At 48.2% G+C, this 26,403-nt stretch overlaps 1 protein-coding gene across 1 annotated transcript in view; it reads left to right on the forward strand.

The window, feature by feature from the left end:
• The first annotated feature begins 6,510 nt into the window (after window positions 1-6,510).
• D2HGDH (D-2-hydroxyglutarate dehydrogenase) overlaps window positions 6,511-26,403 on the forward strand; it is a 29,777-nt gene continuing 9,884 nt past the window's right edge. The window contains exons 1-5 of the mRNA XM_065410973.1: window positions 6,511-6,601; window positions 10,004-10,413; window positions 15,176-15,233; window positions 17,268-17,407; window positions 18,114-18,307. Coding sequence (XP_065267045.1) covers window positions 10,011-10,413; window positions 15,176-15,233; window positions 17,268-17,407; window positions 18,114-18,307 — 795 coding nt within the window. The 5' untranslated portion in view covers window positions 6,511-6,601; window positions 10,004-10,010. The remainder of the gene's footprint in view (window positions 6,602-10,003; window positions 10,414-15,175; window positions 15,234-17,267; window positions 17,408-18,113; window positions 18,308-26,403) is intronic.

Raw genomic sequence — 26,403 nt, forward strand, 5'->3', positions numbered from 1 at the left:
CACAAAGGGAATGTACACAGATATACATCCATGCCATGATTTATGTATCTCAAACTCACATCTTGGTCCCAAGACTAATGACTATTATTAGCTCTGTTAACTTTGAATTTAACAAAGGGTTTTATGGCAGGAGTGGGACCCATTTCATACACTTAAAACCTGGGTGGCAAATTCTCTAAATCTTATCCATTCTCTGCATGGTGGTGATGGAGTGAGGATTATACTGCTACTCATAGGCTCCAACTGTTGTAGCCAATGTGCTGCCAGTCCCAGTTAAGCAAGGTCTCTGTGGCTGCAGCACTTGCCCCTAGAGGCTAGTAGTGTAGGGTTGCCACTGGTCCAGATTTTCCCAAGATTGATCCTATTTTTGAGGTGGCTGTCCTGGGGAATCTTGTAAGGGTTCTCCATATACATTGCCAGCTGTCCAGTATTATGGGCTCAGGATCATCCCGGATGTCCTGAGGTTTTTTTTGTACTTCAGAGGTGGCAACCCAAAGTGATTCTGCCAATGTTCAAACTTAAAATATATACGCCTTGTGCAACAACATTTGGCTCTCCCCATGCTCACGTCTCTTGCCAGCTATTTTATGGCACCTGTTCAAGGATAGGGACTGCAGCTTCTGTGAGTAAGGCCTTTTACCCAAGTAGTTACCTACTTCTTTCTGTCTCCTTTGTCAGGTCACGGTACTTTGTGGGCACATTAGTTATAAACTACCCCAAATCAGTTTTCAAAGTGCAAGGTAAGTATAATATGGTACCAAGTCAAAACAGTGGCATTTTGTACGTGTCAACAACTAAAAGTGCAAAGCAGAGGAGAATCAGGCCCATCGTAGACCCAATACTATCCATTATGCCTGTAATTACTGTGTTTGGAGGGGGGTACTGGCTGGATGCTACTTTTTGAGAAGGAGATCAGATCAAATTCTGAAGCCTGAAATCAGGCAGAATCTTTGGTATGTTTTTTTGGCTGGGCTTGATTCGGTGTAAACCAGTGTATTTGTGGGGAAACTCTGAGTGACTGGGTCACAGAGGCAGAGAGCTGGGAAGTTGGGAAGGAGCCTAGCATTTATTTGGGGGTTGAAAGGGAAGCAGCAATGGGATATGAGAAAGGGAACTGACCTTTATAAATAGTGTTTGTAATATTAAAGCCTAATAGAAGAAAAATGCACATTCAAAAAAGTAGTAGTATTTAAGTCCTGAGAGTGTCATAGAAACCAGAAAGAGACTCTATCCCTATTCCATGGAGCTTACACTATTAATTACTAAACAGAACAAATGCATAATAAATCAAAATGTTGATGAATGTACTACAGTTCAAATCTCTGAAAGCACAATGGTTCTCCCATAGCTGAAGAAAAGAGTTCTCATAGGGGGTCAAGAAGACTTCAGCACACTGATGACTTCATGTTGGGGAACACAACGATGCAAACACACTGTATAATTTTCATAACTATACATGCAAATCAGATTTCACTTGTATAGTGTCAATGAGGATGTTAGTAAAGGGAAATACAATGTTTTTAAATTGAACCTTTAATCATCAATAGTGCAATCCCTTGCAGGGTTGTGGTTTGGGTTTTTTGGGTAGTGTTTTGGTTATTTTAGTTTATACTGACTTGTGCATACATACCAATTGTCCTAAATTATAGGCAGGGTTGTTCGCACCACCTATTATGTAGGTTGCCTGACACTTCTCATTCAAAGACAGACCCTGTTTTCAGTTATTTATGACTTTCCCAAACTTAATCCATTTGGCTTGGAATTTGCCACACTGGGTGTCTGCCTCAGACTAAATGTTTTTTTGAAAATTTTAGCCAAAGCAGCCGTTTCCAAGAATGAGACTATGGAATAATGTTTTGCCTGTGTTCAAAAATGCTGTTGACCTTTTGAGCAGGAATTTGAAATTAGGCAGGGACATGGCCTTTGTGTCAGGTAAGCACCCCCCTGTGCCCCAGGGCCCCTAGCCCTGAGCCCCCTCCCACACACCCAAACTGCTGCTGCTGGTCCCCAGCACCAGTCATGGAAAGTCACAGAACCCGTGACAGATTCGCAGCCTTACTTATAATCACTTAAAATTTACCTTTTATAGTTAATAAACTTGTTTTGTTTATTCCAAAACCCAGTTTGTGCAATTCATGGGGAGGGAGGAGGGGGGGCAAAAAGCTGGCATATCTCCCTCCACATTCAGGGAGGGGGCAATTTTTATGAGGGTATATTGTACAGATCTCTCTATACAGGGCAAGACATTGCTGACACACACTGAGCTTCGTACGCAGCAGACGCTGCAGCAGTGACTCAAGACAGGCTTCGCACCGTCACATGGAGGCTGCATCTTGCCAGAGCTCACGGCCCTCCGTCAGCCCCTAGCTACTCTTGGCTCACCACGAGCATTCTGACAGGAAGTACCAAGCAGTAATAACAACAATAATAATACGTGTGTGTGTGCGTGAGAGAGAGCCAAGGCATGTGAGAGAGACATGTTAATTACACTCCTGCCAAATTCTTGGGGGAAGGCACACACCCAGTTGGATTTTAGGGCATTGTTGATTAGGTGGCCATCTTGGTCTGGATGAGAACAAGGTGACCTCCATGTTGTGACAGTTTCTTGTTCCCCTATTCTGGGCAAAAGGCAGGAAAGTGAAAAGAGCGGGAATCAGTTGTTGCTAAGTAACCGGTTTCTATATAAACAAACAAAGGGAGGGGCCAGGGGCTCTTGAGCGCTGGAATCCTTGGGGCTCAGGTTTCAAAAAGCTCTCTCTCTGTGATGTGGTATAGCTTCCACATTGGCTACTGCAGGCCAATAACCACTCACTGAACGAAGTTGTCATCTTGGGGTTAATTAGTTATTTTCTTTTGGGAAGCAGACGTGCACTCTCGGACTAGATCTGGTTAGTTAGATCTGACACTCACCCATAGATGACGCAAAGAGGGATAGGGTGGGTCTGAAATAGGGTTACTTACCTGTCTAGAAAAACATCTTTGCTTTATTGAGTGTGTGTGTGCGCATGTGTATGCTTATATTCCAAATCTCCAGTGTCCTTAGTCCATCCCCCTCCCCTTCCTTCCTTCTCCTTTAGTAAATAAAGTGTTGTTGTAAGTTCATATCAATCTGGTGGTTTCTTTTATTCTAACTCTGATAGATGGGCTTAAGGGGGGACCCTGCGGGAGGTATACTGTAAGGTCCCCAAAGTCTTCTGGTCAGATAGGCTCCCTAAAAAATCCTTACAGAGAGAGACACTGTGTATATGTGTGGGGGGTGGGACTGTGTGACAGTGTGTGTGTGACAGAGAGAGAGATCAGTGGTTTGAGCATTGGCCTGCTAAACCCAAGGTTGTGAGCTCAATCCTTGAGGGGGCCATTTGGGGATTTAGTTGGGGATTGGTCCTGCTTTGAGCAGGGGGTTGGACTAGATGACCTCCTGAGGTCCCTTCCAACCCTGATATTCTATGATTCTATGACAATCTGTATTGGGGGACTAACTGTGAGAGGCAGTGTATGTGTATGTGGGTGTGAGAGCCAGTCTGTGTGTGTGTTAGGGAAGTCTGAGAGACAATGAGCGCACTGTCACTTTAAGTTCCCTCCTTCCCCCCACTCACATGGAAGTTTCGCTCCTCCTGTCCTGACCGAGCAGTGCAGGCAGGCAGGGTCCAGGGAGGAACTCCACTGCGGGCAGCACCACTCTGGGCTCCCTGAGGCTGGGTCAGCAGAGCTGGAGGCTGGAGTCCTCAGCCAACCAGCTGAGGAGGAAGGGGGCAGGGAGAAGCCCCCCAGCACCCCCAGAGAAGAGAGGATTCCAGCCGTGGCCAGCCTAGACCATGCCCCAAATTTCCGGGTGCCCTCCGCAGCCGTATATGCCTAGGGATGGTCCTGTGTGCACGTGAGTGCTGGGTGAATCATAGATTAGGGTTGGAAGAGACCTCAGGAGGCCACCTAGTCCAACCTCCTGCTCAAAGCAGGACCAATCCCCAACTAAATCATCCCAGCCAGGGCTTTATCAAGCTGGGCCTTAAAAACCTCTAAAGAATGGAGATTCCACCACCACCCTAGGTAACCCTTTCCAGTGCTTCACCACTCTCCTAGTGAAATAGTGTTTCCTAATATCCAACCTAGACCTACCCCACTGCAACTTGAGACCATTGCTCCTTGTTCTGTCATCTGCCACCATTGAGAACAGCCTAGCTCCATCCCCTTTGGAACCCCCCTTCAGGTAGTTGAAGGCTGCTATCAAATCCCTCCTCACTCCTCTCTTCTGCAGACTAAGTAAGACCAGTTCCCTCAGCCTCTCCTCATAAGTCATGTGCCCCACCTTATAGTCCATTCACCCACTCCATACTTTTTTAACTTGCTGGCAAGAAAACTGTGGGAGACCGTATCAAAAGCTTTGCTAAAGTCAAGATATATCACGTCCACTGCTTTCCTCCAATTCAGAGCCACTTATCTCAACATAGAAGGCAATCAGGTTGGTCAGGCATGACTTGCCCTTGGTGAATCCATGTTGACTGTTCCTGATCACCTTCCTCTCCTGCAAGTGCTTTAAAATGGTTTCCTTGAGGACCTGCTCCATGATTTTGCCAGGGACTGAGGTGAGGCTGACCTCTGTAGTTCCCCAGGTTCTCCTTCTTCCCTTTTTTAAAGATGGGCACTATATTTTCCTTTTTCCAATCGTCAGGGACCTCCCCCGATCGCCACGAGTTTTCAAAGATAATGGCCAATGGCTCTGCAATCACATCAGTCAATTCCCTCGGCACCCTTGGATACATTAGATCTGGACCCATGGACTAGTGCATGTCCAGCTTTTCTAAATAGTTCCTAAACTGTTTTTTCACCACTGAGGGCTGCTTGCCTTCTCCCCATACTGTGTTGCCCAGGACAGCAGTGTGGGAGCTGACCTTGTCTGTGAAGACCGAGGGAAAAAAAGCATTGAGTACTTCAGCTTTTTCCACATCATCTGTCACTAGGTTGCCTCCCCCATTCATTAAGGGTCCCACACTTTCCCTGACTTTTTTCTCATTGCTAACATACCTGTAGAAACCCTTCTTGTTATCCTTCACATCCCTTGCTAGTTGCAACTGCAGTTGTGTTTTGGCCTTCCAGATTACACCCCGGCATGCTCAAGCAATATTTTTATACTCCTCCCTACTCATCTGAACAAGTTGCCACTTCTTGTAAGCTTCCTTTTTGCATTTAAGCTCACCGAAGATTTCACTGTTAAGCCAAGCTGGTTGCCTGCCACATTTGCTATTCTTTCTGCACATCGGTATGGTTTGTTCCTGCGCCCTCAATAAGGCTTCTTTAAAATACAGTCAGCTTTCCTGGACTCTTTCCACCCTCATATTAGCCTCCCAGGCGATCCTGCCCATCAGTTCCCTGAGGGAGTCAAAGTCTGCTTTTCTGAAGTCCAGGGTCCGTATTTTGCTACTCTCCTTTCTTCCTTTTGTGAGGACCCTGAACTCAACCATCTCATGGTCACTACTGCCCAGGCTGCCACCCACTTCTACTTCCTCTACCAATTCTTCCGTTTGTAAGCAGAGAGTGGCCCCTGGTTGGTTCCTCCAGTAGTTGTACCGGGAAGTTGTCCCCAACACTCTCCAAAAACTTCCTGGATTGTCTGTGCACTGCTGTATCGCTCTCCCAGCAGATGTCAGGATGATTGAAGTCCCCCACTAGAACCAGGGCCTGTGCTCTGCAAACTTCAGTTAATTGTCCGAAAAAAGCCTCATCTACCTCAGCCTCCTGGTCTGGTGGTCTATAGCACACACCCACCACGACATCACTCTTGTTGCTCTCACTTCTAAACTTAACCCACAGACTCTCAACAGGCTTTTCTGCAGTTTCATACTGCTCTCTTACATACAGTACAACTCCTCGACCTTTCCTCCCTTGCCTGTCCTTCCCGAACAGTTTATACCCATCGATGACAGTTCTCCAGGCATGTGAGTTACCCCACCAGGTCTGTTATTCCAATCACATCATAGTTCTTTGACTGTGCCAGGACTTCCAATTCTTCCTGCTTGTTTCCTAGGCTTCTTGCATTCGTGTACATGCACCTAAGATAACTAGCCAATTGCCCTGCATTCTCAGTCTGAATCAGGAGGGGCCCCCATGTTGCACCCTCCTCCTCTCACACAGAGATGACTTCCGTCTGTGCCTGTAGCTGAGTGTGGCCCTACCTATGTGTGTGCGCCAGAGGAGGCTTGAGGGCAGCATCAGCAGGCCAGGGGAGGAAGCCCAGGCTGGTAGAATGGGTGGAACCAGTAGGACCCCAATATATCAGGTGGCACCTTGGATGGGGCGGTCTAACCCATCCACCCTCTGCCCCTTCACCCACCTACCGACACCCGGTATATGCCTGGGGGAGGGGGTGCGCTGGAGCAGTTGTGCGCATTTGTAGCACTTTGCGTCACAGCTCCGGGCCTCACCCCCTTCGCTCTGACTCCTGGCTCCGCCCCGTGATTCCCACTCTAATGAGGCGGCCTGGGGGGAGGGACGTTCTCAGAGGACTTCGCGCGGGAGACGCCCGGTTTCTGGTCGGCTGGACGCAAAGCGGCTGGGGGCGCCTTTGTGTGACGTGGCGGGCGAGGCGGCCGCAGTCCCGGGCTCGGTAATATAACGAGTGGCAGGCGTCGCGCGAGCACTAAGGGCGGGCGACGTACTACAGCCCCGGGCGGGCAGCAGCTGCTGGCCCACCCCGCCACCCTTGTAGTGTGGCCCCCAACGCCCTGGCAGTGTGTAGCGTGACCCCCGCTGAGGCAGTGTGCAATGTCCCCCATCCCCCCCAATGTCTTGGCAGTGGTCGTCCTTGTCCCTTGCCGGTGAGGCAGTGTGCAGTGCTCCCCCCCGCCCGCCCCCCCTGTCTTGGCAGTGTTCGTTCCCCCCCCCCCGCCCCCCGGCTGAGGCAGTGTGCAATGCTCCCTCTGCCTCCCAGTGTCTTGGCAGTGTGATAGTCATGGTCCACTCCGGTTGGCTGGGAATGCTGCCCACGACACACACTCCCCTACAGCACACACAAACAGACCTGTCTTGCACGCCAAGCTGCATGCTTGCTGCCATGCCCCTGCCAGATGGTAGACCAGTGCAATGAGTATCTACCTATGGCAGGACTCCACTGTAGGAAATAAGGATGTATCCCGTGTGACCATTTAATAAAAAGGAGAGATTCTTAGCGTGAAAGTGTTTCTCACCTGTATGCTCCATGTTGCCATCTCTCCAAACACACATACAAAAGAGATTCCCAGTGGCAGCTGGGCACATCCTGAAACAGCTGCCTCTGAACATAGGGATCCCAACGGGAAAGCTCAGCTTTTCCAAAATCCCCTCGTGTGTCCTGTGTGAAAGGCTGAGTATCTGAGCAGACAGATGCTTTGGGGTTGGTAGCAAGGTTACTGGAGTAGCAGGTTCTTACTCACACCAAAGTAAGTAGAATAGAAGATGGGTCAGGTTTTATATATATATATATATATATATTACTGTTTAAACCTTGTTTTAAAAAGTAGCAAACTTGTTAATTTTATTCTGTTACGTGCCACACACATTTTTGTCCTGCTGTCCAATTCAGTGTCTATTACCATTCACTTTTTGGGGGGTTCTTTTCTCAGCATAACCATATGGGCATAATGTGGCAATAATTGGCAGTGGTACATGCTGATTGGGCCTGAATCAACATAGGAACTCTGTTTTCTCACAAGTTTTCTGTGGGCAGTGGAGCCAGACCCCTTGTAAATGCTGCGTTTTGACATTGGCTTGTGGGCATTTAGCTATATGTTGGAAGTGGGAGGAGGAATGCAAACTTGTCAGCAATAAATGCCATGGACAAATGAGTATACTCTTGATGTGTCCTATTTCCCTATAAAAGCCTTATTATTTGATCTAGAAGGAGCAGATAGGGAGGCAATAATTTTGTTTATATATAACCAAAGTTTTACCTTGCTTCTGAAACTGATTGGATATAGTCAATAATTCTATCTACTTATTCCACAGAGAATCCAAGCACTTTCACTGGTTTATTCACATCACATCCAGCACTCCAGTATATTATTGAAACTTGCTGATTGTACAAAGAAAGATGATGGTTGACATTTTAATCAGTGTTCAATACTATTATCGTAAAAAATGGTGGTGAAAGCAGAGAGGATTTCTTTGTTTGACTTATCAGTTTGCACTAAGTCTTTAGTTCTTCCACACCCACACCCTTTCACTGGTCACTGGAGTAGTTAACATCTGCTCCTTGTTGGGGGGGGGGGGGTACCTGAATTGTAATTTCTACCCAGACAGCCCCCAAATGGTGTTGATTGGTCAGATATGTGTTCTTTGGATTCTTACAGATTAATAAGTATCCCAGTTTATAGATTCTTGCAAATGTACCCAGTGTTATGGGAAACACACAGACAAGGGTCTGATTCTCAACTGCATTGTGCCTTGGAGTGGAGAATCAGGCTTCAGGAGTTTATATATGAGTACCTTCTCAAGGGCAAGATGCAGGGGAAAAGCAGGCTTGAGCTATGGGTAGAATTTGTGAAAAAGACCAGTCATGTCATGTGCAGCATAAGGGCTGAGGGCGTATGTTCTCAGGAAGCAGCACATGAGTAGGTGTATTAAATATGAAGCTCTATCCTTCAGTGAAAACCGTTTTGAAGGACCTTTACAGCACATTATAATACATGCATTTCTCAATGAAAGACATGATATATCATGTATATTTCATCGGGAATTTTCAGTAATACTAGAAGCTTTGGTTTCCCTCTGCTTCCCATATATGATCCTACTTCAGTCTGGATTTTCCTAGGTAAGAGATGGGTTGATTGTGTACAATAATATAATGATGATCCTGAAACTCTCCTATCTGCAAATATGAACAACCTTTTACTCCCTACAGGAGCTAGGTTTTCCCTATAGTTCTGCCTCCATAAAGAACAGTAGCAAGTCAGTTAGTTGAAAAATCTAGTATCAGAGGGGTAGCCGTGTTAGTCTGAATCTGTAAAAAGCAACAGAGGGTCCTGTGGCACCTTTAAGACTAACAGAAGTATTGGGAGCATAAGCTTTCGTGGGTAAGAACCTCACTTCTTCAGATGCAAGTAATGGAAATCTCCAGAGGCAGGTATAAATCAGTATGGAGATAACGAGGTTAGTTCAGTCAAGGAGGGTGAGGTGCTCTGCTAGCAGTTGAGGTGTGAACACCAAGGGAGGAGAAACTGTTTCTGTAGTTGGATAGCCATTCACAGTCTTTGTTTAATCCTGATCTGATGGTGTCAAATTTGCAAATGAACTGGAGCTCAGCAGTTTCTCTTTGGAGTCTGGTCCTGAAGTTTTTTTGCTGTAAGATGGCTACCTTTACATCAGCTATTGTGTGTCCAGGGAGGTTGAAGTGTTCTCCTACAGGTTTTTGTATATTGCCATTCCTGATATCTGACTTGTGTCCATTTATCCTCTTGCGTAGTGACTGTCCAGTTTGGCCAATGTACATAGCAGAGGGGCATTGCTGGCACATGATGGCATATATAACATTGGTGGACGTGCAGGTGAATGAGCCGGTGATGTTGTAGCTGATCTGGTTAGGTCCTGTGATGGTGTTGCTGGTGTAGCTATGTGGGCAGAGTTGGCATCGAGGTTTGTTGCATGGGTTGGTTCCTGAGTTAGAGTTGTTATGGTGCGGTGCGTGGTTGCTGGTGAGAATATGCTTAAGGTTGGCGGGTTGTCTGTGGGCGAGGACCCCCACAGTTGAGGTGTTCACACCTCAACTGCTAGCAGAGCACCTCACCCTCCTTGACTGAACTAACCTCGTTATCTCCATACTGATTTATACCTGCCTCTGGAGATTTCCATTACTTGCATCTGAAGAAGTGAGGTTCTTACCCACGAAAGCTTATGCTCCCAATACTTCTGTTAGTCTTAAAGGTGCCACAGGACCCTCTATTGCTTTTGAAAAATCTAGTTTTTTATGCATACAGGACCTGGAGAGCAGCAGGAAGAATCAAAACTGGGTGTTAATCCTCTGTTTGCATTTCAGGGCAACCATGACAGTTTCCTCTCTCGTCCAGCTTCGTTTGGTTTGGTGCTGTTGGACCCTACCAAGATGGCAGATGAACGGCCATAAGAGACCCTTGGCAGTGTGGACCAGTGCTACTGCTCAGTGGACACTTAAGCAGAAGAAACCAGCAGAGCTATACAGAATACCAGTATCCAGGCCACCCATCTTATCAGGCACCAGTCTACTGGGCAAGGGAGCTCTCTCTACAACCTCCATCAGCCCCAAGGAAGTCATGCTGACTAGTGAGCGGTATGGTGTGCAGAGGCTGCCCTTCTCTCATGTTTCTGATAGTGATTTAGCTTTTTTTGAGCACCTTATACCTGGTAGAGTCATCACAGACCCAGATGAATTGAGACCGTTTAATGTGGACTGGCTGCAGTCAGTCCGAGGTAGGTGTTTTAACATTTTGACACACCCTACCCCCTTTTCACCATGATTAGCAGCATGAAAAATCTGCAGGCAAAAACATCAACTCTGGTGCCAAGTTTGTGCTGCTGCTTATTTATACAAATCCTACAAAATCAAGTTTGGTTACACTGCTCTACAGCCAAAATGCTTCTGAAATAAATGTAGTCAAACTTTACTAATTCTGGGTCACTGAGAACGAAAATGATGCTTAAAATTGTTGATTGGCTCTAGTTTTCAAGATATGCTATTGGGTCAGTATATATGACCCTTGACTTGGGAATGGCGGAGGATAAGTGAGTTATAAAGGGAAGGGATCTCAATTTAAACCAGAAATGACTAAAATACATCTTTGACTGGATCTATGAATAAATCTATGACTGGGTTTGGACAGTACTTGCTTTTTAGGCAAAACAATGAATGATGCAATCTGAAGCTGGTATTGCGTCATACATGATATGAATTGCATCATGTTATTCCTAGAAGTCATGGATGATGCAATCATAACGAAGCTTACATCACTCTGCTGAACAAATTGCCCTATATCAGCTCTAGAAATCATACAGTGTCGTGCTCTCTTATTTGTCAGTGTTTGATTTTGCAAAGGGACACATTTCTGTTTAGCCAAAGTGAGCAGAGATGCCTCGTACTTGTGTGAACAGTGCAGATAACTTCTGCTATGTTTGTGGTGAAGTGACTTTTGCATCACAAAAGCGCAGTATAACCACTATGGTTAAGAAAGCCTATCACCTTTATTTTGGCTGCCAAATTGGAGCTCAGGACAAGAGGTGGGCCCCACACATATGCTGCAACACTTGTGCAACAAATCTTGGCCAGTGGTTGAACAGGAAAAGGAAATCTATGCCTTTTGCAGTGCCAATGATTTGGAGAGAGCCAACAGATCATACCAGCAATTGTTACTTCTGCATGGTGCCTCCAGTTGGGAAAGGCGTGTCCAAGAAGAAAAAGTGGACTGTGCATTATCCAAACATTCCATCAGCTATACGCCCAGTACCCCACGGAGAAGGACTGCCGGTTCCTGATGCACCAGAATCATTCTCACTTGAGTCAGACGAGGAAGAGGAAGAGGATGAAACTTCTGGTCCTGAACCATCAATGCCACAGGACCCACATTTTCTCCCATCCTCCTCCTCTGAACCACACCTCATAACACAAGGTGAACTGAATGACCTTGTCAGGGATTTGGAACTACCCAAGAGTAAGGCAGAGCTGTTGGGCTCCAGACTACAGCAGTGGAATCTCCTGGCAGGTGATGTTAGGGTTTCCATGTTCCGTGACCGTCAAAAGGATCTTGTCCCATTCTTCTTCATGGAAGGTGATCTTGTAGCCTGCAACAACATGGATGGTGTGATGGCAGCCCTCAACATCGTTCACGATCCAGATGAGTGGAGACTGTTCATTGATTCATCGAAGACGAGTCTTAAAGCTGTTTTACTGCATAATGGCAATGTTTTGTCGTCAATTCCAGTTGGTCATGCAGTCCATATGAAGGAAACCTATGACAACATGAAACAACTTTTGAGGTGCATGAACTATGACCAACATCAGTGGCAGCTTTGTGGCGATTTGAAGGTTGTTGCTCTCTTGCTTGGTCTGCAGACTGGATACACAAAGTACTGCTGTTTTCTCTGCGAATGGGATAGTCGTGCAAGAGATTCCCACTACATCAAGAAAGATTGACCACTCCGACAGTCATTGGAGCCTGGGAGGAAAAGTGTTCAGCATCCACCACTTGTTGAATCAAGGAAGATTTTGTTACCACCCTTACACATCAAGCTGGGTCTGATGAAGAACTTTGTCAAGGCCATTGACAAAACACAAGCAGCTTTCAAGTACCTCCGTGGAAAATTTCCAAGGTTAAGTGAAGCTAAGATAAAGGAAGGTGTCTTTGTTGGTCCTCAGATTCGTGAACTTCTTCGAGATGATCCATTTGACCATGCACTGCGTGGCAAGGAAAAGACGGCATGGAAAGCCTTCCAGTTAGTGGCAATAAATTTTCTCGGAAACAACAAGGCAGACAACTACAGGTTGTTGGTGGAAAACCTCCTCAAGGCATACAAAAGCCTTGGTTGCAACATGTCACTAAAGATACATTTTTTGCACTCTCATCTAGATTTTTTTCCCACCGAACTGCGGAGCAGTGAGCGACGAGCACGGCGAGCGATTTCACCAGGACATTGCAACAATGGAGAAACGCTATCAGGGCAAATGGAGCTCATCAATGCTTGCAGACTATTGCTGGACAGTGACAAGAGATGCTCCATTTAATGAATACAAGAGACAAGCCAAGAAGCGCCGAGTAGACACTGAATAGGACTAAACTATGTACATAATAGTTTTTTGCCTTTTGTTTCATAATAAATTTTATTTATATAACCCTTTGGCTGATTTTTAAAGTGTTACATAAACAAGACAGGTGAAATATTATCCTGTAAAGCAACCATAAACACATGAAAAGACCTAGGTTTACAATTTATGATTAAAACTCTACTATCTACACAATATACATAGACATAAAATGTAAAAACTTAAATATCTTAGAAACAGTAGCCAATCAGTTGTTTTAATTGTCATATTTGAATTCAGCACATCAAAATACATAATAAATAGCACATTTTATCTCTGAAGCAGACGACTTCTCAAAAATTGTAGACCAGTGATAGAGCTGGTGGAAATTTTTCATTCAAAAAATACTTTCCTATTTTTTTGGTCAAAACTCTCATTTTTGTCAGTATTTTTCATTGGAACAAAAATATTTCCCAATCAGCTCTTTTGGTTAACTGTTAAATTATGTTTTTGTTTACATATACCCAAAGTTTTACCTTGCTTTTGAAATGGTTCATTTTATAGTGAAATTCATACACTAAGCGGTCAATTATGTTTTAATTGATTCTTTTAGAGTATGATATCTACCTTAAAAATAAGAGTGTTCATTTGAAATCTTCAAATAGTCAAATCTTTCTTTGATTATCCTAAAGATGGAGCTATTGGATGCTGTCCCTGAAAATTAGTCTAAAAATGCAAGAGTGCCTGTAGATTTGTGAGAGCTCTATAAAGTACTTGCCTTGTATCATCATTAAACTCACTGACCCAGTGAGTATTTAGAACAAGGTGTTAAAATACCTTACAGTAGGGTATGATTCTTCAGTCTTCAACACAGCTGACTTATTTTTTAGAAGGTGATTGTTATTGCAGTTTTCTTCTCTCCACTTATTTATTCTCTTAGCATGGAAAATGGCATACGTTTTCCATGGTTGCCAATGCCAAGCCAGTGAAGCAGAAGGCCCGACTGAGCAGAGCTAATTTAGGAAATTTAAAATTTGTCTCTGTGGACCAATGATTAGGGCCCTAGCAAATTCATGATCCATTTTGGTCAATTTCACGGTCATTGGATTTTTAAAATCATAAGTTTCATGATTTCAGCTATTTTAATCTAAAATTTAACGGTGTTGTAATTGTAGGCATCCTGACCCAAAAAGGAGTTGGAGGGGGGGTATTGCAAGATTATTGTAGGGGGTGTTGCGGTATTGCTACCCTTACTTCTGTGCTGCTGCTGGTGGCAGCGCTGCCTTCAGAGCTGGGGAGCTGGAGAGTGGCGGCTGCTGGCCGGGATCCCAACTCTGAAGGCAGAGCTGCCATCAGCAGCAGCGCAGAAGTAAGGATGGCATGGTATGGTATGGCCACCCTTCTTCTGCTCTGCTGCCTGCAGCGCTGAGCCCTCAGTCAGCAGCCGCCACTCTCTGGCCTCCCAGCTCTGAAGGCTGCAGCGCAGAAGGGTGGCATGGTATGGTATTGCCACTCTTACTTCTGCACTGCTGTTGGCAGGGCATTGCCTTCAGAGCTGGGCACCCAGCCAACAGCTGCCACTCTGCAGCCACTCAGCTCTGAAGGCAGCACAGAAGTAAGGGTGGCAATACTGTGACCCCCTCCCCCTAAAATAATCTTCCAACCCCCAGCAACTCCCTTTTGGGTCAGGACCCCCAATTTGAGAAACACTGGTCTCCCCCCCGTGAAATCTGTATAGTATAGGGTAAAAGCACACACAAGACCAGATTTCACAGAAGGAGACCAGATTTCACGGCCCGTGATGCGTTTTTGATGGCCGTGAATTTGGTAGGGCCCTACCAATGATTTACCTAGTTTGGTACCCTGCTTTTTCTGGTAGACTATGTGTACAGTACTTCCGGGAGAGGTGAAAGTCATCCATTATTACATCTGGCCAGTTATCCAAGTTCTGTGGGGAAAATTCCAATCACATGAGAGCTGGTATTTGCCAAAACTATTGCCATTTAATCTCTTTTATTTTCTGACCATCTCATGTCCTCACCATAGCAACATACTCTGACTAATTGTAAAATGAGAATAATGATACTTACCTTTTTAGTAAAGTGCTTGGAGAGCTATAGATAAAAAGCACTATATAAGAGCCAGTATTATTCCTGTTATTATAGGACACTGCTCCCTTTGCAGCCCATCAATGTCATTTCTGATCACTGAGTTTGGTTACTATTGGAGCATTGCAGGAACGTGTTTCTTCCATGATTTTCCCTGTGCTGCTAGACCAGGGAACAAGTAACCTCCCCTCATAATTGAAGCTCATGGTGCAGATGACCCTGGCATATTCTGTTGCCACTAGTGTCAGAAATACCAAAAGATGTCGGGTTTTTCTTTTTGGCCACAATCTTTGCTTCAGATTGATTTTACCATACCTTGCTTTCATTGCAGGCTGCAGTAAGATGTTACTGAGGCCACGGACAGCAGCAGAGGTATCTGAGATTCTCAGGTAATTTACATCTTTTTAACTGATCTTTGCTACTTAGTGCTTCTATTTTGCTATCTCTGAATTCTGTCTTTGCTCTACTCTAACAACTTCCTCATTATATCATTTGACATTGCTACCAGATTTAATCAAGAAACCAGGTAATGTGCATGAATGAGCAAAATCCAGTCTAACTGTGAAAGCTAGACCAAGAGAGCTTTCAGATGGTTAGGGAAAGTAATGGGTTCCTAACTAGCAATGTGATCACTGAGAACAACTAACAAATGTTATAAATGCCAAATGGGAAACATCTGGCTCCTCAGATCCCACACACCTGTGGTCCTGATTAGAAAATCCTTAGTAGTAGTGTGTGGGGGTGTGTGTAGGGGGCGACATCTCATCATTAGTGATTTCTCTGCTCCACTGAACTGACCTAATTGGAAACAGTGCCAGTAGCAGAAAGGGACAACCCTCAGAAGGTTACAACAGGCTCAGGCTGAAGGAGAAAAATAGCCAAAGGGGAAAAAGGAGATTAGGAGAACAAAAGGAAAATAAAATAAGAGATTCAAAATAAATCCTATGAGAGAAACCTTGGGCCTGATCCCAGCTTCAAAGAGCTCCTGAACCTGAAGGTCTGATCCTGTATCCATTGAAGTCAATGACAATACTCCCCTCGGTGTCACTGGGTGTAGAATCGAGCCCTAATTTAGCAGCAGTACACAGGCTCACCACTTGGTGGTTCAGACAATTAAAGGTTGATCACATTTTACAACAGTGTATGAACCCAATACCAGGTGTGTTACAACAAAGTGTAAAGTGATCCTAAAACCTTCTACCATCAAGGTCTGCATTTATGAAATATTTCCTAGTACACTGCAGCTTTGTACACTTAATACAACTGGAACTTACAGGATTCAGGATGTCTCTTGGTTCAGCAACAAAAGAACAGCATTATTTTCCTAGTTCTAAAAGGTTTTAGAGGAGATTTTTAAAGTGCATTAGTTACAACAAGAGAAACTAAAAATATTTTCACATAACTAGATAGTACTTATCCTGAGATGCATTCCAGCTCTGTAAGAACTGATTGTGGCACTTTACCTTCTTGAAGGCCCCTTGCTAGTAAACAGCTGTTCCTGATAGTATCCTGTATTCCCTCTAAGAGCCTGAATTGGCCTTCTGTTCTTAGTCCTTCCTTAATCCTCCACCCTGTGCATGTGTATGAGGTCTAAGCAGGGAATTAACTTAGACTGCAATTTTGGAATTCGATTGTAAACTCTGTGGGGCAGAGACCTGTCTTTTTACTTGTTCTGTAAGATGCCCTGCATGCACCCATAGTTCTCTATAAATAAGGCTACGATGAGTTCACGGAAATCACGGATTCCGTGACTTCCATAGATCTTTGTGACATTTTCTAACCTGGGGCTGGAGCTCCCAGCCAGCCCCGCCCCCACAGCTCCCAGCCCTCACCCTGGTGGGGGGACCCCACAGCTGCCCAACCATTTTGCACAGCGGGGGAACTCCCCGCAGCTGCCCAGCGGGTGGCCGACAGACGCTGCAGTTGCCCAGCGGCTGGGGAACTCCCTGCTGCTGCCCAGTCCCACAGGCAGGGGGACCCTGGAGCTCCCACACACCGCTGCGCTGAGGGACCCAGGAGCCCCATCAAAACCAAAGAAACCAAAATCCCATGCAATGAGGTGGAAAGAACACACAGCAGCGTGATAAAGATGTGCTAACAAAGGCAGTCACGTGAACAATTAGTTTCTGTTTGGAGTAAAAATATTGTATTGTACAACTGAAACTGCAAAAAGAGGGATGGTCCTACATTTATATTCCTTTATCCAAGGCCTATTGGCATCAGCAGGATTTGTGCTTTCTCACTCTCTATCTGAAACCAGCCATTCATCTCAAATTCAGCTTTTAGGACTGAAACAATTAGCTTTAATGAGGACAACCGATTCATCCAACTGCATGTGAGAACAAATCTCCCAGAGGCATGAAGAAGGGAAGTGGGGCATGGCTCTGAGCAGTGTGACTGTTGAACAATGTGTTCCCTTTCAGGTATTGTAACAAAAGGAAGTTGGCAGTAAACCCCCAGGGAGGTAACACTGGCCTTGTGGGGGGCAGTGTTCCTGTCTTTGATGAGATTATTATCTCCACAGCTCTAATGAACCAGGTCATCAGCTTCAACAATGTGTCTGGTAAATATATTTCTTCTAATGTAAAAGGGCTCATCTTTTAGTCCTCTGAAAGCTGCCCTCCTTCTGAGATGTGCTTAGTATAGTATCAGCAGGGATTCAGACCAGCAGCACCACGAGGAGGCAGCAGGGGCTTCCTGAATCCTGGATTCTTCTGATGTTGTTTCTGATAGTACATGGAGACTGAGGGAAGGGAGAGGAGTACCTGCACTCATTCCAGTATCTGTTTAAGAAATCCAGATGGGATACTATCTGGATCTGATAGTAAAGGGTAGGACATAAATTACAGTGGTATTGAAGAAAGAATCTGCCAGGTTTATGGCCAGTCTGCACTGGCATTTGTGGAGGAGAGAAATGGGAAAAGTATGCATATGTGGTTGGACTTGGGGAATGAGAAAACCTTTGGTTGATTTGAACATTTAAGTTCTTAAAAAGTTGAGGTAAGGGAAAATTAAAGGGAGAAAAATATTTGGTACCCCTGTGTTCCAGATACCAATCCAGGGCTTTCTCCTCCTGAAGTCAGTGTCAAAACTCCCATAGACTTCAGTAGGAGGGAGATAGAGCCATGAGAAGAGTTGTTTTGGATTTGAATTGTACCATCAGGGTAGAAGTTTTGGAGAAAGGGAAGGTCCTAGTTGCTTACAGTTGTCCTGCATCTTTAGGAGACCATTTCTGTGTGTCAAATTGTAGCTTGATTCTTGTGTTTCAGGAGTCCTTGTTTGCCAGGCTGGCTGTATTTTAGAGAACCTGAACCAGTATCTTGAGGAGCTGGACTTCATCATGCCACTTGACCTTGGAGCCAAGGGCAGCTGCCACATTGGTGGTAATGTGGCAACAAATGCAGGCGGCCTGAGGCTGTTGAGGTACGGCTCTCTTCGAGGGACAGTTCTGGGACTGGAAGTGGTAAGATGAGTGTCTTGTAGCTGCTTTCTGTATCTGAACTATTTTCCATTCTGTATCCTGCTGCCATCCTGTTTTTGTATTCCTGTTGTTCTAGAAATGTACATCATGACACCAAGCTGGGAGGGGTTGTGCAAGCACTTTGAAGGGTGGGATTAAAATTCAAATTAACCTTGACAAATGAGAGAATTGGTCAGAAATCAACAAGATGAAGTTTAATAAAGAGAAGTACAAAGTACTACACTTAGGAAGGAAAAATCAAATGCACAACTACAAAATAGGGCATAACTAGCTAGGTGGTAGTACTGCTGAATAGAATCAGGGGTTATAGTGGATCACTAATTGCATACGAGTTAACAGTGTGATGCAGTTGTGAAAAAGGCTAATGTAATTCTAGGGTGTATTAACAGGAGTGTGGTATGTAAGACAGGGGAAATAGTTGTCCTGCTCTATTCAGCACTGGTGAGGCCTCAGCTGGAGTACTGTGTGTCCAGTTGTAGGCTCACACTTTAAGAGAGATGTGAGCAAATTGGAGAGAGTTCAGAGCTAAGTTCCCTGTAAGGTGTGTGGCTGCGCTGCAGGCTATCAAGGGCTGTACAGGCGGGGAGAGGCGCCCCTCCCCCAGTCCAGGCCCTCTGGAACTGCCGCGGCTGGGAAGAGGAGCCCTTCCCCTGGCCCAGCCCAGGTCCGCCGGAGCTGCCGAGGAGAGGAGCCCTTCGCCCAGCCCAGGCCCACCAGAACTGCCACAGCCGGGGAGAGGAGTCCCTCCCCGGCCCAGCCCAGGCCTGCCGGAGCTGCTAGGGAGAGGAGCCCCTCCCCCGGCCCAGCCCAGAGCTGCCAGGGAGAAGAGCCCCTCCCCCAGCCCAGGCCTGCCAGAGCTGCCGCAGCCGTGGAGAGGTGCCTCTCACCTGGCCCTGAGCTGCGGTGGGAAGAGAGGGCTGGGGGAGACCTCTCTCCCCGCTGCAGCCCCAGGGCAGTCTGAACCCCAAACTCTTCATCCCCAGCCCCTTCCCAGAACCTTCATCCCTAACCGGAGCCATCACCCCCTGCACCCAACCCTCTGCCCCAGCTCTGAGCTCCCCTCCCGAACCCCTCATCCCCAGCCGCACCCCAGAGCCTGCACCCCCTGCCAGAGCCCTCACACCCCAATCCTCTGCCCTAGCCCTGAGCCCCTTCCTGCACCCCAACCCCCTCATCCCTGGCCCCACCCCAGAGCCCTCACCCCCAGCCAGAACTCTCACCCCACCGTACCCCAACCCTCTGTCCCAGCCCTGAGCCGCCTCCCAGATTCCGAACCCCTCAACCCCACCACACATCACCTCCATATTGGTGCACATAACAAAATTCATTCTTCACATGGATCTAAAAAATTAGAGAGAACACTGGTCCAGAGGAGAGCAACAAAAATGATAAAAGGTTTAGATAACCCAGACTATGAGAAAAGGTTAAAAAAAACTGGGCATGTTTAGTCTTGAGAAGAAGAGGCTGAGAGGAGGACCTGATAAGTCTTCCAGTATGTGAAGAGCTGTTATAAAGGGGACTGTGATCAATTCCCCATGTCCACTGAAAGGAGGACAAGAAGTAATGGGTGTGTCAGATTTAGGTCTGGTCTACACTAGTCTGTTATTTCAGAATTAGCCGAGTTAATTCGGAAAAAAAAATGATTCCATCCACACGACCAAACCGGTTTTTTCGATTTAAAGGGCTCTTTAATCCGATTTCTGTACTCCACCTCAGCAAGTGGAGTAGCGCTTAAATAGAGATCGCAATCCCGGGTTAAAGGTATTGTGGACGCAATTCGACGTTATTGGCCTCTGGGAGCTATCCCAGAATGCTCCCTTGTGACCGCTCTGGACAACACTCTCAACTCCGATGCACTAGCCAGGTGGGCAGGAAAAGCCCTGGGAACTTTTGAATTTCATTTCCTGTTTGGTCACCATCAGCACAGGTGACTGTCAGCACAGTCCACCATCACAGGCAACCATGCAGAGTCCACCATCACAAGAGATCACGCAGTCCCGGATTCGCAAACGAGCTCCAGCCTGGTCCGAATGGGAGGTACTGGATCTCATTGCATATTGGGGAGACGAGTCTGTTATGGCAGAACTACATTCCAAAAAAAAAAAGGAACGCAAATACGTATGCTAAAGTCTCCAGGGCCATGACGGAAAGAGGCTACTCCAGGGACACAGAGCAGTGTCGTACAAAAATCCAGGAGCTCAGGCAAGCTTACCAAAAAGCCAGGGAGGCGAACGGGCACTCTGGGTCACAGCCCCATACATTACGCTTCTACCGTGAGCTGCATGCAATTATGGGGGGTGACGCCACCACTACCCCACCACTGTCCGTGGACACCTGCAAGGGCGGAGTTGCACGGAGCGAGGAGGAAGAGTCATTGGAGGACGAAGAGGAGGAGGACAGTGCACAGGCGGCAAGTGGGGAATGTGTTTTCCCCCCTAGCCAGGAACTATTCTTAACGCTGGAGTCAATAGCCTCCCCCCACTCCCAAGGTGGGCTCCCGGACCATGACCCTGGAGAAGGTACTTCTGGTGAGTGAGAGCCTGATCGGAGCCACGTGGTGGGGGGCGGGGGGGAAACCCAGCTGCGCTGGGCTGTTCGCGTTTAGTTTAAAGGGCTCATCCCTGCTCAGAGCCTCATCGGAGCCGTGCAGGGGGGAGAGGGGGCGTTGTGTGAAGCGATCATCCCAGAGAGCCTGCAGGCCCTCCTTTTATATGGCAAACCCACCAGGCATTGCTTGCTATGGGAAAGGGGGCCCAGCAGTTTGAAAGCATTGAAATGAATGTAGAAGAAGCAGAACCCCACGTGCCCCCAGGCTGCCTGCAAGCTGAATTCTGTTTCCCGGCCATGTGTGATGGCTTACTCACACCAAAGTGTCCCCTTTGTTCTCTGAAATGTATCTTTTAAAATACTACCCTCCCTTTTTCTCCTCCCGCAGGTGCAAATGTTTCAACGCGGCTCCTATCTACTCCATCCCAGAGGCTGGTCCAGATTAGAAGGCGGAAAAAATGAACTCGGGACAACATGTTCGCCGAGCTCATGCAGTCCTCTCGCACTGATAGGGCCCAGCTGAATGCGTGGAGGCAAACAATTGCGGAGTCCCATAAAGCATTACAGGAACATGAAGAGAGGAGGGACACGCGCAATGAGAGCAGGCAGGACGCTATGGTCAAGCTCATGGGGGAGCAAACTGACATGCTCCGCTGTATGGTGGATCTAATGCGGGAAAGGCAGCAAGACCACAGACTGCCGCTGCAGCCCCTGCATAACCTCCCTACCTCCTCCCCAAGTTCCATAGCCTCCTCACCCAGACGCCCAAGAACACGAGGGGGGAGGCTACGGGGACGCACACACTCAACCCCAGAGGATCGCCCAAGCAGCAGAAAGCTGGCATATGCGAACTTTTGATTTGGTTTCTGGACTTGTCCTTCCCTCCTCCTCCACCCCCCTAACCCAATACCGCCCTTCCCCTCCTCCCCGGTCTACCTTCTGATTTCTCTCAATGTGTTGTGCAACAAATAATAAAGAACAGTTTTTAAACAATTTTGACTTTATTTCCTTTCATATATATAGGGGGCGGGTAACTTCAAGAGAAATAAACACAACTGTCACACCGTACCCTGGCCAGTCATGAAACTGGCTTTCAAAGCTTCTCTGATGCACAGCGTGCCCTGCTGCGCTCTTCTAATTGCCCTGTTGTCTGGCTGTGCGAAATTGGCTGCCAGGCAAGTTGCCTCAACCTCCCACCCCGCCATAAACGTCTCCTCCTTACTCTCACAGATATTGTGGAGCACACAACAAGCAGCAATTACAATTGGAATATTGGTTGTGCTGAGATCTAACCGAGTCAGTAAACTGCACCAGCGCGCTTTCAAACGTCCAAAAGCACATTCTACCACCATTCTGCACTTGCTCAGCCTATAGTTGAACTGCTCCTTACTACTGTCCAGGGTGCCTGTGTATGGCTTCATGAGTCATGGCATTAAGGGGTAGGCTGGGTCCCCGAGGATAACTATAGGCATTTCAACATCTCCAACACTAATTTTCTGGTCTGGGAAGTAAGTTGTTCAAACAGACCAGAGTTCCTGAAGATGCGAGCGTCATTCACCTCTCCCGGCCATCCCACGTTGATGTCAGTGAAACGTCCCTTGTGATCCACCAGTGCTTGCAGAACCATGGAAAAGTACCCCTTGCGGTTTATGTACTGGCCGCCCTGTTGTGCCGGGGCCAAGATAGGGATATGCGTTCCGTCTATCGCCCCGCCGCAGTTAGGGAACCCCAGTGCATTAAAGCCATCCACAATGGTCTGCACATTTCCCAAAGTCACTACCCTTGATAGCAGCTGGTCAATGATTGTGTTGGCTACTTGCAGCACAGCAGCCCCTACAGTAGATTTGCCCACACCAAACTGATTCCCGACTGACCGGTAGCTGTTGGGCGTTGCAAACTTACACAGTGCTATGGCCACTCGCTTCTCAACTATGAGGGCTGCTCTCATTTTGGTGTCTTTGCGCTTCAGGGCAGGGGACAGCAAGTCACAAAGGTCCATGAAAGTGGCCCTACGCATACGAAAGTTTCGCAGCCACTGGGAATCATCCCAGACCTGCAACATTATGCGGTCCCACCAGTCTGTGCTTGTTTCCCGGGCCCAGACTCGGCGTTCCACGGCACGAACCTGGCCCAATGCCACCATGATCTCCCAATCGCCACATGCCGTGCTTCTAGGAACGTCTGTGTCCATGTCCTTATCAGTATAGTAATCGCACTGTCGTCGCTTCCTCGCCCGGTTTTGCAGGTACTGCACATACTGCTGGATAATGCGCGAGGTATTTACAATGGTCAAAACTGCAGCGGAGATCTGAGTGGGTTCTATGCTTGCCGCGCTATGGCGCCTGCACGGGTAATCCTGGAAAAAGTGCACGAAACGTAGGAGAGCTGTTCAGTTCAAGATGGCTGATAAAAGGCGGTGTAGTGAGGCGGCCTGGCTCCCGACGGCCCCAAAGGGAGAGGAGCCAGAACAGCCACCCCAGTGGGCGGAGCCAACCCCAGAGAGGGAGGGATTAGAACCGCCACTCAAGTGGGCGGAGCCACCACCACCTGTTCCCGCCCCCCGGAAGTCAAGGGGCGGGACAGGAAGTATAAAAGCCCGGCCCCAACACTCAGTTGGAGCCGAGCGGCCGGAGAGGACAGACGCTCCTGCTCGGGCTCCTGCGAAACGGAGCCTACCCCGAGCCCGGTACTTGGATGCCGACGGACCGAGCCTGCCCAAAACCAGGCACCCAAACACCCAGCGCCGCTCAAACCTCCCGCTCGGCAGGTACCCCGAGGTGGACTGGCCCAGCCTGCCCCGAGCGTGGTACCCCGAGGTGGACTGGCCGAGATTGCCCCGAGGAAGGTACCCCGAGGTGGACTGGCCGAGCCTGCCCCGAGCACGGTACCCCGAGGGGCCACCCGAACCTGAGCCGGACCCGAGACCGGAGGAGCGGCCCGACCTAGACAGCCCCCAGCAACCCGAGGAGCCCATGGTGTGGGACCCCGCTGCCGAGCCCAGCGAGGAGCAGGTACCCATGGAGGAGGAGATGGAAAGTAGCCCGGGGATAGCAGACCCTGAGCCTATGTCAGTGTGTTGCGGGCAGGATCCCCACTGACCCCGCGGCAGACGAACTGCTGCGGATAGGGCCCCGGGCTGGAACACAGTGAAGTGGGTGGGCCTGTGTTCCCCCCTGCCACCCCCATGCCGGGTGGCAGTCTCTCCTCCTCCCTATCTGAGGGTGTGAGCCCTGAAAAACTGCTGTTTGCCGCCCCGCCCTGATTGAGGGCCTGGGCTTAAACCACTGACTTTGTTACCGTGTGCTTGCTCAGCCCCTATCTGAGGGCCTGAGCCTAGAACTGCTGTTTGCTGCCCCGCCCTAATTGAGGGCCTGGGCTTAGACTACTGACTTTGTTACTGTGTGCTTGCTCAGCCCCCACCTGAGGGCCTAAGCCTAGAACTGCTGTTTGCCGCCCCGCCCTAATTAAGGGCCTGGGCTTAAACTACTGACTTTGTTGCTCAGCCCTGCCTGAGGGCCTGAGCCTAGGCTAATTGCTTACTTCCCCGCCCTGACCTAGGGCCTGGGCTGCCACCAATTGACCCAGTCCCTGGTTAAGGGCCTGGGCCCCAAAAAGACGAATTGTTTGCAGCCCGCCCTGACCCAGGGCCGGGGCTGCCGTTACTTGTCTGCTCACTCCCTGGCTAAGGAACTAAGCTTACTGACTTTGGGGTTCTCCGCTCCTGCTGTAAGGAGCTGAGCCCCCCTGGACTGTTGTGCGTTGCCCCGCCCCGACTAAGGGCCTGGGGCTTCCTGACTTTGTAAGTGCTCCGCTCCCGCTACCAGGACCGAAGCCCCTTAAACCCTGGGGTATTACCCCGCCCTGAGCTAGCATACGGGCTTATTCAACTTGGGCAAGTGCTCAGCTCCGGCTGCCTGAACCGAAGTTTAGGACTAATATACTGCCCAGCCCCAACTGAGGGCTGGAGCTCCTTGCAGCGGCAGGGAGCCTTTTGTTTAGCCCCTGCCTAAGGGGAGAAACCCCGAAACCTCCCGCACCGAGGTCTAATTCGGCCGTGTAGTAAGGCGGCCTGGCGCCCGACGGCCCTTAAAAGGGCGCAAACCCCCTCACCGGACTATTACAGGCGGTAAATGGTTGTCTTCTGTAGCTTTCACGGAGTCGGGAAGCTCGCTAGAGCTGCAAGAGCGGGAGAGCAGAGTTTGCGGTGGAAGCTGTGCGGCTCAGTTCACGATGGCCGAAAAATGGTGGGGAATTGTTGCCTTCTGTAGCTTCCACGCGAGCCCAGGACAGACAACATGGAAAAATTAGCTAGCGATGCAAGAGCGGGAGAGCAGAGTTTGCGGCGGAAGCTGTGCTGCTCTGTTCACAGTAGCCGAAAAGAGGGAAATGGTTAGATAAAAGAGTAGATAGAAAGACGAGAGGACATGCAAGGTGGATTCATAGTACCAGGAGACAGGCGGTGCACCGTACTGCACCGTCTGCTGGCAGTATGGTGTCTGCTGTAGCTTTCACGGAGGGAGGAGCGAGTGACAGCACATACCCAGAAACACTCGCGAGAATGTTTTTGCCCCATCATGCACTGGGAGCTTAACCCACAATTCCAATGGGCGGCGGGGACTGCGGGAACTGTGGGATAGCTTCCCACAGTGCACCGCTCCGACATTCGATGCTAGCCTTGGTACTGTGGACGCACTCCGCCGAATTCATGCGCTTTAGTGGGAACACACAACACCGAATGTATAAAATCGCTTCCGAAAATTCGAATAGAATAAGTTTGAATTAATTTCGTACTATAGACGTACCCTTAGGTTGGAGTTAGAAAGTTTTTCCTCTTCTCTAAGGCTTGGTCTACACTTACCCCCCAAGTCGAAGTAAGGTACGCAAATTCAGCTACGTGAATAACGTAGCTGAATTCGACATACCTTACTTCGAACTTACCGCGGTTCAGACGCGGTCTACAAGCGGCAGGCAGGCTCCCCCGTCGACTCCGCGGTACTCCTCTCGTCTAGCTGGAGTACCGCAGTCGACGGCGAGCACTTCCTGGTTCGATTTATCGCATCCACACCAGACGCGATAAATCGAACCCGGAACTTCGATCCCCAGCCGCCGAACTAGCGCGGCAGTGTAGACATACCCTAAGAGTAGTTAAGCACTGGAAAAGGCTTCCAAGAGAGGTTATGGAATCTCCATCATTGTCCTACCTGTTCTTAAAACCCTTCAAACACCTGTCAGGTATAGTCTAGGTTTACTTGTCTGATGGGTTGCCCCTGGGGGGCTGCCTGGAACTGGGGTACCACTGAGCCCTCTGACCCACCAGCCTGGGCTTCCTCTCACACTTAGCTGCTGTGACAAGCTGCAAAGCCCTCCAGCCTGCACTTTCACCAGCATTCACACAGGTAGGGACACACCCAGCTTCAGTTACATGCAGGCTCTTGAACCACCAGCTTCACAGCCTAGTACCCCAGAACAGTACCGTCCTGCCCTGGTCAAATCTGGCCAGTATATGGGTTTAATGCCCAGTCCGTCTCTCC

This window comes from Emys orbicularis, chromosome 9 (genome assembly GCF_028017835.1).
Source record: "Emys orbicularis isolate rEmyOrb1 chromosome 9, rEmyOrb1.hap1, whole genome shotgun sequence".
Taxonomy (NCBI): domain Eukaryota; kingdom Metazoa; phylum Chordata; order Testudines; family Emydidae; genus Emys; species Emys orbicularis.